This window comes from Mercenaria mercenaria, chromosome 3, assembly GCF_021730395.1.
Source record: "Mercenaria mercenaria strain notata chromosome 3, MADL_Memer_1, whole genome shotgun sequence".
NCBI lineage: Eukaryota > Metazoa > Mollusca > Bivalvia > Venerida > Veneridae > Mercenaria > Mercenaria mercenaria.
Window position 1 is genome coordinate 47,814,588 of NC_069363.1, and position 12,880 is coordinate 47,827,467.

A 12,880-nucleotide genomic window follows, 5' to 3' on the forward strand; every position below is an offset into this window, starting at 1 on the left:
ACAAGAATGAAAACTTTGTCCGGAGCATTTCTTCTTCATGCATGGAGGGATTTTGATATAACTTGGCACAAATGTTCACCACCACAAGATGGAGTGTCTTGCGCAAGAACCAGGTCTCTAGGTCTAAGGTCAAGGTCACACTTAGAGGCCAAATGTCAAATACAAGAATGACTTTGTCCGAAGCATTTCTTCTTCATGCATGGAGGGATTTTGATGTAACTTGGCACAATTGTACACCATCATGAGACGAAGTGTCATGCGCAGGTCCCTTCTTTAGAATTACTTCCCTTTGTTGTTACCATAAATAGCTTGTATTGTAACTTTTTCATTACTAGTCGTAGGGAAAAATCGAGACCACTTTTCTGTAGTACAACATGCATGTTACATCCAATTCTGAAGTGTATTTTGACCTATCTCTATCTTATAAAGGATTTTTCTGTTGACTTACAATTTTTTGGGTTTTTTTTTTTTTTTTTTTTTTTTTAAGATTAACTTCCCTTAGTTGTTACTATAAATAACTTATATTGTAACTTTTTTATAACTGACCGTAGGGAAAAACCAAGACCACTTTTCTGTGGTACAACATAGATGCTACTTTCAAATTTTAGGTGTATTTTAAGGTATCTCTATCTGGTAAGGAGTTTTTATGTGGATTTAGAAAATCAAAAGAATTACAATAATTACTACCACAAAATTAAAATTCCATTTGCAAATACAGGTGCTAGTGTAAAGAAATTTGCTGTGACGGGCGTATATTGTGACATTCTGGCACTCGTGTTGACGCCGAATTTACTTTTCATTCTTATTTCATGTTAGGAGTAAAGTAATGCTCCTGAGTAGAGTGTTCAACTAAAAAAAACATAATTTAAAGAGAAGAAAATATTGTAGGCATAGTAATTAAAAACTTCATAGACGACTTTTCAGGTTCTTTTCAGTTAGTAAATGGGCTATTCTAAGGTTTCACCCGCAGAAAAAAAACTTGTTTTACATGGATGATGCATAAATGACTCTACTATAATCCTACAAAGATTTATTGAAAACTGTAATGTTTCGGTGATATTTAGTTTTGTATCAAATGTAGGCATATACACTAAGAAAAATACATGTAGATATAAAAAGCGAACAACACTTTGAAATTAGTGCATACAAGCGTGTTGTTCTTTAGAAATACCTGCAAGGCAGTTACTCAGTGAACTGCATGCCAAATATAGGTCTGTAGTATCAGAGAAAATTGTTTGCATGTGGGTACTTAAAACTAAACATGGTCAGGCAGTCCTAAATGATAAGACACGTCCAGGTAGGCCCAAAACATCAGTGACGTCAAAGACCATATCTTCTGTAAGACGTACAATAGATGAAGACACCAGGTATACGGTGTCCGAATAGTTCCTTTTCTTGGCAAAACTTGGGTTTAAGAAAGGTTTTTGCCCAATTAGTAAAAGTTCTCACATTTAGGTGATCGCACAATGACACAGCTCCTAACAGGAGATAAGACCTGGATATACTTTTATGAGCCAAAGCGGCGCTTACTTACAGACAGTGGCTGCAAAAATACAACAAATTCGTCCAAGGACTGGCTCCTGTTGATCCATTGCAATGCTATGGCTGACAAAAGTGCCATCGCTCAAAGATTCTGAAGATGAAAAAATGTTACAAATCAATCTTCCCGTTTATTTACCAGATCTAAGTCTTTGTGACTTTTTTCCTCTTTCAAAGGCTGAAAAAAAAGATGATTGCTGGCCTCAAATATTTTTTTGTATAACGAATTTGGGAGTGGTATTTGACAATTACTTAAGACAGTACAAAGGAAAATTATTTTGCAGCGTCCACCTCTTGGAGGTTTCGACTAGAAGGCAAGGGACATAAGCTAAATTTGAAGTCTGTACATAGACTATGTACCATATTCCAGCAGAACTGGCATTATTTTTAGAATTGCCATCGTACATCAATTTATTACATGTGTATGATCTTTGTCATGTCCAGAACTATTTAATATTTAAAAAAAGTGATCATCTGAAATTTTCTGAAGCAAAATGGACATCTCTTGTATTAACAGTTTTTCAATAATTCGGGATTTCATTTATTAAAATCTAAACTTAATGTCCCCAAAGGTAAATAAGTTCAATCAACTATTGTGTAAGCTAAGCCTGCTTACGACTCTTCGAAGCAGTTACATTGTTATTTCTTTTGCCGTTCAGCAAAGTCACAAAGTAGACAAGACTCTACATTTCTGAGTGGAAGACACACATGTTCTCTATATTAAGACCTAACAATAACCATAGGAAATAGGAAAAAGACCTTTGAGTGGTTTGTCAAATCACAGTCCAGAGCTCAGACGCGCAGGATTCGAACCACGATTGCGTTATCCCGGGTTGATAAATAACTAAGCATCGAAACAATGAACCGTGGTAAATTAGACGATAAACCACAAAAAAGCCTCGATTGTTTTCATTCTTACATGTTCATTGAAATATTTTTATACAAATTTTGCTGGGTAATAAAGAAATGTGAAATGTCATAATTAACGTCATAATGGTCTCTTACTGGTCCACGTGTCAAGCGTTGTCTATTGCAGAATATACAGAGCTTTATCTTCTTTGTTAACTGTCAGTCAAATCGAGCAATGATAGAATAAAGATTGTATAATGAAGGCATTTGACCATCAGTACTTTTCCACAAAAGAATAAAAAGAAATTGATTTTTAAAAACAGGTTTGTCTGGAAATAATCTTAAAATTAGAGGCCCCGATATGAAATCTGTTTTAAAGCATGTAAACAGTTATAAGATTATATGCAAACTGTATACTGGAGTGGACTTTTTAAAACGATCCACTGACAACAACAACAAAATCATTACCTGTTCTAGTTACAAAGAAGTATATGAACATTATCTCTCTCTCTATCTCTCTCTCTCTCTCTCTCCTTAGAAAAGATTTTTAGTGCCATAATGGCGGGTTTCTTACCATGAAAAATACGTTCGCGAAGCATTTGTCTGGTTTCAGTGCTTTTCTTTTCTCTAGGTAATTTCATTGTTGCTGCAGCTTGGTACTATATTCATGTGCTCTTTTATATTTCTTTTCACAATTACAACTCATCCTTCTAAAATTTGTAATCATTTTTTCACACTCAGTCGAAATATATTCTGATTGTGAGGTAATGCCTTTTAAGACGTCTCTTGAATGGGGTAGTAGCTTGTGTTCTGTAAAAACTGCCAGGTCTATTTTAAGCTCATCCAACATCTAAAAATAATGTGACTGACGATACTGAATCGTAAGCAAGAACGATTATAAATTCAACATCGACGACATGAGTTACAACTTAAGTTAGCAGTCGCAACGAATATTTGTATAAAATAATTTCAAGGTTTCGTCAGCCTACCGAAATTGCTTATTTAGATTTCTCAAAATATGCTATCTAAGGACAGGGTTTAATTTATTCATATTTTGCAGTTGTTTGTGACAGAAACAAAGGTGTCACCACGTGTCTACGATATTTGTTTAAACAGCAAAAATCAGATTGAAAGGACAAACATTATACACTCACTGTTTCCTTTTTACTGGTTGGTCATTTTTATAAACCTCATCGTGGCTGAAAATATAACATGAACCACAATGCTTGCTTATAGTAAGCAGGTTCTGCCAAACAAAATATCTGTATAGTTACTTGTTTAATGTCTCTATTTCATTGACATTATTGATATTGAAACAATACAGTGCAAACAAACGACCTGCACTGTTGGAAGCAATTTAGCCAATTATGTCAATCGGATTTGCTGCTGGCAACCTGAATAAGAAATGAAAGTAAAATCTTAAACATGTAACATGAGAAATGTATGAAAGAAATAAATTTAGTAGACATAAATTTAAAAAGGAATAGGAGTGCATTTACGTTACTTAACTGTTTGGATGTAAAGTTTAAAAGTTGTTCATGTCGATAAGGCATTGCATGTCATATACAGTAAACGAGGACACTATAATCATATTCTAAAATGATTGTGTTGTAGTTTTCCTATCCTTTATATTGTTTCTTATGTGCGTTCGATATTTGCATGTACTATATGGATCTGCCAACATCTGGTTATAATGCCATCTTCGTAATGTTACTAATAGATCAAAGACGTTCCTTCAGTAGGATATTAAAGTGTTAGTGGGTCGGTGGTTTAGATAGACGGTCCGGCGTTTGTGTAATGTGTGTTATATGCAGCTCTTTCCTATATTATTTACGTTGTTAATATATGGAAAATATCTGTACTTTGCATAATCAAACTAAATATCTTCTTTGTTTGTTAGGAAAAGATTTTGGGTCGGGCTAAAACGGTATAAAGGAAAGTACGGTAAAACAATGTATCGAAGATATGTAAATTTGCTATTTACCTCATTTCACAGATCTGTAAAAGTTTACTATCACAGGGGCCATCATCCCATTTGTACTGGTGTGGAAAATAGAACAAGGCACAATCCTCGTTGTGTGCATGCCAGGAGTCAGGTTGTCCTGGAGTCCAGTCCGTAAAGGTTACAAGTTCATTTGTATCTACATAATTCCATATTCCTTCAATAAGTCTGTCATTGGCACCAATCCAGTAGTTTTCATCTACAAAGTATAAACGTATCATGTGTGTGTTTGTTGTGTGTCATACATTGTGCTTTGAATTAAATGCATAATACATATGTTTATGTTAACATGAATAAAATCTTGGTTTTGGTTTTCAGTCAATACAAAGCAAGTATAGGTTAAAAAATTATGGAAATAAAAACGGTGTACATTGCATAAATGTTTCAACTGCGTATTAAAAAGCTATTTTTAAAGCACGAATTTTTTCAGCAGCCGGTGTAACATTAGATACTGACCCTGTTGAAAATAGACCCCATGCGTCCTTTTTCAACCTTGAGAATTGACCCCGTCAACATTTCAACATTAAATTTTGATCAAAAGGTCCTTTTTCAACGTCGAGAATTCACCCCGCAAACATTTTAACATAAAATTTTGATTAATTGGGTCAATTTTCAACGGGGTCAATATCTAATGTTACACCGGCACAGAGAGGTGTTCCACTGTTTGTTTAGGCGATTTAAAAACCTCGAAATAATTAAACTCTAAAAACCAAAATTACTTCAATGATGCCCTTTTTAGAGATATATTAGTTTAATAGAGTACCTTTCATTCTTGACAAAAAATTCTTCAAAAAATTGTTCTCTGCAGCCGTGTCCACATGAACCAAATGTGCATATGATCGCGTACAAAATGCCTGTAAAAGTGTTACTTTTATAAAAAGCCAATCCCAGAAATTGACGGAAAGGTAAGCTAAATTAAATATAGATACAGTCAAATAATCCTGTTTTTTCTAGGAATATACAAAAATGTCGTTATAATGAATTAGAACATTAAGCATAGGAGTTTGTGGTCCGTAATATTGTATTAGCACTATGAAATATACGATCTGAAGTAGTATGAAGCTTTCATATAGAAAATTGGAATTACTTTGACACAATTATGCTATTGTGTAGCTGTAAATAGACGCAATCACAAAATATATAATTAAGAAATAAGTTATAGCAAAAGAGTGTTTTAACACTATTTATGAACGATGGGAGGTTATACGTCGGGCGTACTCGTAAAATTATTTGTATGACGTATTGCCGGCCGATTGTATAAATAGTGTTAAAACACGGTTTTGCTATAAATTATTTCGATTCTAATATGCCCCTAATCTAAAACAGTAGATAAAATATAGTAGCGCTCTTTGTACGTCGCAACAAAAACATTGACGTCCCCACACGTTAACGTGACGTCATTCTAGCGTAAGAGTGTTTTAACAGAGAAAAGCATTAGAACTCTGTTTAGAATTCACTCATAAGATTTAATATAATTATTAAATTTATTCAACAGACATAGCTTGTTGGCCGAACATATAGCAGGATCCATTGTACCTGATCCATGTGTCTGGGCAACCACACTCATCGAGTTCTTGTCCTTTGGTTTAAAAAGATAAATATTTAAATATTTAAACTTCAAACGCGTTACTTAAATACAATTGTTACAGAAAGAAATGTTATTATCAAGAAATATCTTTCTGAACTGATCGGCTGTCCCGTTAAGTATCCAAAGTGTAAGAAAGCTTAACATTACTAGCATGTGTTAAACGATTCTTGTATTACTAAACGACGGTCATTTACGTAAATAAAGTTTTTTTTCCAAACCTGTACCATTACTGACCACTTGTCTGAAAGTTGAAGGTAACTTGTCAACATTGGTAAAAGTTTCATTAATATTAGCAAATACATGTACCCGTTGATCTAAACCACTGGCACCGGACCAGAAAGAAAAAAACAAAACACTGTATATATTATCCCCTAGGTATAATATAAGGACCATTGTCATGAACGGACAAATGTATTAATCCATTTCAATCGCGCATTTCTCATCCAAAACGCGCAGTTCGGTAAATGGGTACTATGCATTTTGAAAAGTGGTTGTTTATCTTTCACCATGCACTAGTTACATTGTCTCGCAGAGACACGCCACATATGTTATGCTTTTTTCAGCGTTACAGAAAAAAAAACTTGGATGACATTCCCTTATGTAGTTTTGGTCTAGGTAAAAACATTATTCTTATTGGCTGATATGGTTTAACTATACGTGTACGCTAGAATGCATATATGCAACATACAATATGCAGTGTGAGTAAAATAAACAGTACAAATGTATACCACTGTATTATTTCAAATTCAAAATCATTTCTTGAATGACGTTCATTCATCACATCGAGTTTTATTGTAAAACTGTGAATATGTTACATTGTTTTTGTTTGTTAATACATTTCTCTTAACATGTACACACGGCCGTGTCGGAAGTTTATTAGGTAAGTTCATCAAAGTTTTTTCTGTAACGTTGACGAAAACATAAAAAATGCGGAGTGTCTCTGCGATATGAAATTTTGAGACAATGTGACTCGTGCACGACGAAAGATAAATTATCACTTTCAATATGCATAGTAACCATATATCGAACTGCGCGTTTAAGTGAGAAATACACAATTGAACTGGGTTAGTACATTTTAGGGCAGGGTATAATATGTACAGTGTCTGTTTTTCTTCTTTCTGGTCGGGTGCCAGTAATCTAAAAGATTGGTAGCACAATTTTCATGAAAATTATGCATAATGTTATTCTATTTAAATATTCCTGTTAAGCCTTGCTATTTCTCCTACGATTATTAACATGTATAATGAAATCCTATCCGTGCCAGTACCCGAACACCTGTTCATAGATATCAAATTGTAATCAATTGTTTTGCCAGTAGTAATTCCGATGATTATTGTCCAAGATGAAAATGAAGCCTTGTATAACAAACTAATTTCAAGTCTTTTCGAAATGATCAGAACAGAAGTAACACTCGTTACGTAAAACTGTTTAACTGAAGTTACATAGGAACTGGCTGCTTCAAATCAGTAAAGTTACGTTTTCATTATACCAAAAATATATGTTTAACAGTAAACAGGTTCGTATGTTCGAAGAGCTACTCAAGTCCTACTTTTCCAACTCTCTTTCCATTTGATAATGTAATGCAATAAGACATATATAGCACTAATTTCCGACCTAAATAGTTCCTTGTAACTAGGTTTTATCCTACCACAACGTATTTATTTGACCCATCTTTGGTTGTCGCGTAAACTTGAGCTTTATACGCTCACTTTGGTTTAAGACGGGCTGCTTTTTAGCTGAGTTTTTGTGATCGCTCGATGTCTGGCGTCCGTCGTCTGTCTGTCCGTCAATATTTAGCGATAGAGGCTGTACTTTTTAACTGATCTTCATGAAATTTTGTCAGAATGGTTATCTTGATGAAATCTAGGCCAAGTTCGAAAATGGGTCATCTGGGGTCGAAAACTAGGTCACTAGGTTAAATAAAAGAAAAACCTTGTGTATGCGATAGAGGCTGTATTTTTCAACTGATCTTCATGAAATTTTGTCAGAATGATAACCTTGATAAAATTTAGGTCAAATTTGAATATTGGTCATCTTAGGTCAAAAACTAGCTCACTAGATCATATCAATGAAAATGCTTGTGTATGCAATAGGGGCTGCATTTTATACCGGATCTTCATGAAATTTGATCAGAATGTTTTTCAGGGTGACACCTAGGTCAAGTTTGAATATGGGTCATGTAGGGTCAAAAACTAAGTCACCTGGTCAAATCAAAGAAAAACCTTGTGTACGAAATAGGGGTGCATTTTACACTGGATATACATAATATTTAGTCAGAATGATTGCCTTGATGAAATCTAGGTCAATTCAGAATATGGGTCATCTGTTGTTAAAATTAGGTCACTAGGTCAAATCAAAGAAAAACCTTGTGTATGCGATAGAAACTGTATTTTTCAATTGGTCTTTATGAAGTTTGTACAGAATGATAGTCTTGGTAAAATTAAGGTCAAGTTTGAATATGGGCCATCTGGGGTCAAAAACTAGGTCGCTAGACAAATCAAAGAAAAACGATAGAGGCTGTATGTTTCAACTGAGGTTCACGAAATTTGGTCAGAAAGACTGTTTTGATCAAATCTAGGTCAAGTTCGAATGTAGGTCATCTTTGCTTAAAAACTAGGTCACTAGGTCAAATTGAAGAAAATACTTGTTTACACTTAAAGAGATCACATTTTTGGGCCAATCTTAATGAAAATTGGTCAGAATATTTGTTTCCATGAAATCACTAGGTCAGACATGTTTACACTATTATGGTGTGTTTCTCAGGTGAGCGACCTAGGGCCATCTTGGCCCTCTTGTTTAAGTTAACTAACAACAAATCAAAATGACTTTGGCAAGCAAATAGAGTAATAAATAAATATAAATCGATATCTGAATAAAAGCAAATAACGCACGAAACGTTTGCATTCATTTCTTTGACGAGTTCAACTCGCTAGATCAAGCAGTCGATTGCATCGGCCCATCCGGAAAATACTTTCCTCATTCGGACCCTTTAGAAACCTATATGCTGTTGCACTTAGTCAATTACCATGAACAAACACTGGAAATTGAATTTCTTTACTGCATTTATAGCATTTTATAACACATTTCGACAATATTTGCTACACTTAATGTGTACTGAAAAGCTTTATCAAATGTTTTTCTCCCGCCATGCCAACGGTGTCATCTCATTCATGCGAAAAGTTATCAAAAAATATCACTATTCTTGTGCTTTTCGTCCATTATTTTGGTGGAACTAAGATCGTTCTTGGAGAAAATGCGATTAGATATAAATGATTCGATTTATGGATGGGTGTACATGTCATAAGTTATAATGGAAGCCTTTGGAAAACTTACTCTTTATAACTCTGTTTAAACAAAACTAAGAAACGTTTAAAATGTTGTCCGAAATCTCTTGACTGTATAGAGTTAAGTATAATTTAAAAGACATGGTCAATGCAACAAAATATTTTCAAATCCATAAGCGTGTGTCTATGCTCGTGAATAACTTGAAACATGTTTGAAGTTATAAAACTGGAATGATTTTACAGTATTTTAAATGTGATATTATCCACCCATAGGAATTCTTATTTTTCTATTTCAGCTTTTATAACAACAATGACAAAACCTCCAAAATCGTAATGAATTATCAATTATTCAATGTAAGGTTTAAACTGTATTTAAAATATTTGACATATTTACCCCAATGTCTGAAAAACGTTTTAAATTGTACATGAAACACAAATTATATACGTACATTGGGGCACCAAAGGTCTGTTTTAGGGTTAAAACCGTTCGATTTCATGTTCAGTATCTTTGTAAAATCTTTCATGATTCTAAATTTACAATTGAAACATATTATGCGTCCTGATTATGTTTTACTATTTTCTACGCATGCGCCAACAATGCATTCTCTTTTATTATATGTATAAAGATGAAATGTAAGGTTTAAATTCAGAATGGTATCATTCCTTCCGAAGTTCATTCAAACTTACAAAATGTGTGTTTCTAAATGTTCTTTTTCTATTATTGTTCGGTTCAACATTTAATAAAACCAAATAAAACCGACATTAATGATTGTACGCGCATAATATGGGTGTACTATTTACGTGAGTTAAAGGTATGCTGAAAATTATTCAAAATGATATCAAAGTTATGTCACGTTACTATTATTAATGTTACGCCGATACAATTATAGGTCATACGGTGACTTTCCAGCTTTTCATGTTAGAAGAAGACCTTAGGTACCCCTATGAGCATTATTTTAGGCACTGGTGGGCACTTGGAATGAACTACAGACGATCTAGCCTACGCGTCCTCACATGAGATAATTCTACATCTTAATCGAGGTATCGGTGAGAGGCAAGTGAGTCAGCGATTAAAAACACTCGCCCAAAGAGACCGCATTTAAAGAAAATCTAGGATGAATAAAATACAAACTTGACTGGATATAATTTCTCCGGTTACTCGGAGAAAGTTCATAACATTCTCTATATTTTTATATACATTGGCAGTATTCATATCTCACCCGATACAACGCTCCCAGCTATCATCAGCACAACAAACACAATTATCCTTGTTAACTCCATGCTTTCAAGTGTTTATCTTAACATAAATATCTGCTCCATTTCTGTCCCGATTTTATATCCTTGTTACCGATCTCTCTTTTTCTCAAGGCCTTATCGATCTAAAAGTAAAATTTTTTTGTCTCAATATAATTTTAACATAATGTGCTTGGATTTTGACCTGATGGGTTGCTAGAAACATGCCAATTTTAATGCAAAAATGCATCGGGAGGAAATAAAAAGGTCGTTGTAGACAGAAAGTCGCTGAAAGCAAGGGGTTGCTAAAGCAGTCTAAAGTGTGATATAAAATTTGAACCGAAACAATCTACATTAATTGTGTTTCATCATAACAAATAGACTTTTTAATCGTTTTAATCAAGTTGCTACTATGTTTCCTAATTTGATGAACAAATGTTTTAATGTCGATTCTGAAAGAAACATTTTATCTAATAACGTTCAAATACAAGAATAGTTTTGTAAAGCTTAGCTAAAACTACCCACATGTAAACAAAAGATCAATATTATATTCCTGAGTAGTTTGATGCATGGTCTTAGCATCTATCGCAAGTAACTTGCTATCGAAACTTAAATTATCAATCTTTAAGTGCTGTGTGGCGGCCGTAAAAAGTATCCCCATACATGGATTCAGTGTTGTTATATTTTCTGGTCCTTTGTGACCATGGAGTCCATTCAATCTCTATGTTATATAAGAGTTCCGCTTAAGCCGGAGCTAGGGGGCGTGGGGTATTGCACTTTCCATTGCATCTCACGAACAGACTCAGTCAAACCAAGTCCACTATTGTTTGCTTAGTTGCATTCTATGAATCCAAAGGATTTTCATATAGATTTTATTACTAATAGATATAATTGTCACTAGATGCTTCACTGACTTAATCATTATTGTTTGCGCTGGGGTTATTCTGAGGTGACAGCAGATTTAAGCATATACAAGTAAAGAATATCCAACAAATCTATGGTACTCTAGACCTGAAAGCACTCCTTGCATATTATATTGTAGCTGTCGACTTCTCTTCTGGTACGAATATTTTAACAACAAACGTTAGCATTTTCAGTTGAAAATCACCATGAAAAATAAAAGGAAATGTTTTTGCATGGTTACTGAATACTTTAAACTCAGCGCAAAACCTCGAGATTTCAAACTTTGACTTAATTCTGACTTTTCGCGGTAGCATGACTCTTGCGGGAAATTTACCGTTACGGTATTTGTTGTCTAGTTGCTCTGATAGATTTGTTTTCGGACAGTTGGACATAGATAAAAGAACGCTATGATAATCTCACGATGAAAACCTGAAATGAAACTAATGGTTATAATCTAGACTTTTCGAAACTATGTTTTCGCTAAAATTTAAAATTAAATGCAACATTTTTCGCACACAATAGTAGATGTCAACTCAGTGTCACCGTCCGTTTTGCTTTTATTTTAACTAAGGTATACTAAAAGATTCATTACAATTCATTTGCTAGTAAACACAAAACTGAAAGTACAAAGAGTGTGAAATTTAAAACCTGATGAAAAATTCGGACCGTATCTGTATATTTTGAAAATAAATGAAAATCCTTTAGAGTTCTTCAGATTAATCTATACTATAATTGGTATTGTCATATACTTGCATCTGAAAATCATGGGGGAAATGGGTTTAAAAAAAAAACTATTACACATTTGGAACAAAATTTGAATTTTCAGCATTATTCTTTTCAATTACTAGTTGATAAGTTTGACTAAACTATAAATAATATGTTTAGTCGCAATACTCCGATCAGAGTTTGCAATGCTTGCCTGTGTCTTTGAGTTTGTAACATCCGTGGTTATGCCGTGGAATATGGGGGGCATGAGAGGTCACCTCTCATGAACAGATTCGATCGGCCGAGTCTGCTATAATTCTTCTAGGTTGCATTCTATGCTTCCAAATGATATCTTTACAGATTTTATTAATTATCACAACAGCAATCTGTCGTATGGCTCCGCGTATTTGGATTCATTATTGTTATATGTTCAGGTCCTTTTGAATCATGGAGTCAATTCAATGGATGTGTAATAGAGCTCCGCTTAAGCCGGTGCTAGGGGGCGTGAGAGGTGACCTCTCATGGACAGACTGAATGAAACCGAGTACTGGTTGCATTCTGTGTTTCCAAGGATCATTTTACAGATTTTAAATTATTGAATAAATAATTGTGTCAGATTTTTAGAAATCAGTTGCCGAAAAATAGTTTTAGCTAAAAACTCGCATTGCATTTCATTGATAACTGACTATCTATAACTATTGGTTTTGAAATCGTATAATATAAACTTGTGTTCTGAAAAATAGCAAAATGCTTCTGTTTACTTAATAACAGACGTAG

The 12,880-nt window shown here is 34.0% G+C and overlaps 1 protein-coding gene across 1 annotated transcript; it reads right to left on the reverse strand.

Annotated features, from left to right (window-relative positions):
- Positions 1-3,653: 3,653 nt before the first annotated feature.
- On the reverse strand, positions 3,654-5,265 carry LOC123525783 (asialoglycoprotein receptor 1-like). Its single transcript, XM_053539929.1, has 3 exons — positions 5,154-5,265; positions 4,373-4,589; positions 3,654-3,782 (listed from the first exon to the last, which is right to left on the reverse strand). Exons 1-3 carry the CDS (start codon positions 5,158-5,160, stop codon positions 3,746-3,748), a joined length of 261 nt encoding a protein of 86 aa, XP_053395904.1. The 5' UTR covers positions 5,161-5,265; the 3' UTR covers positions 3,654-3,745.
- Positions 5,266-12,880: the final 7,615 nt, after the last annotated feature.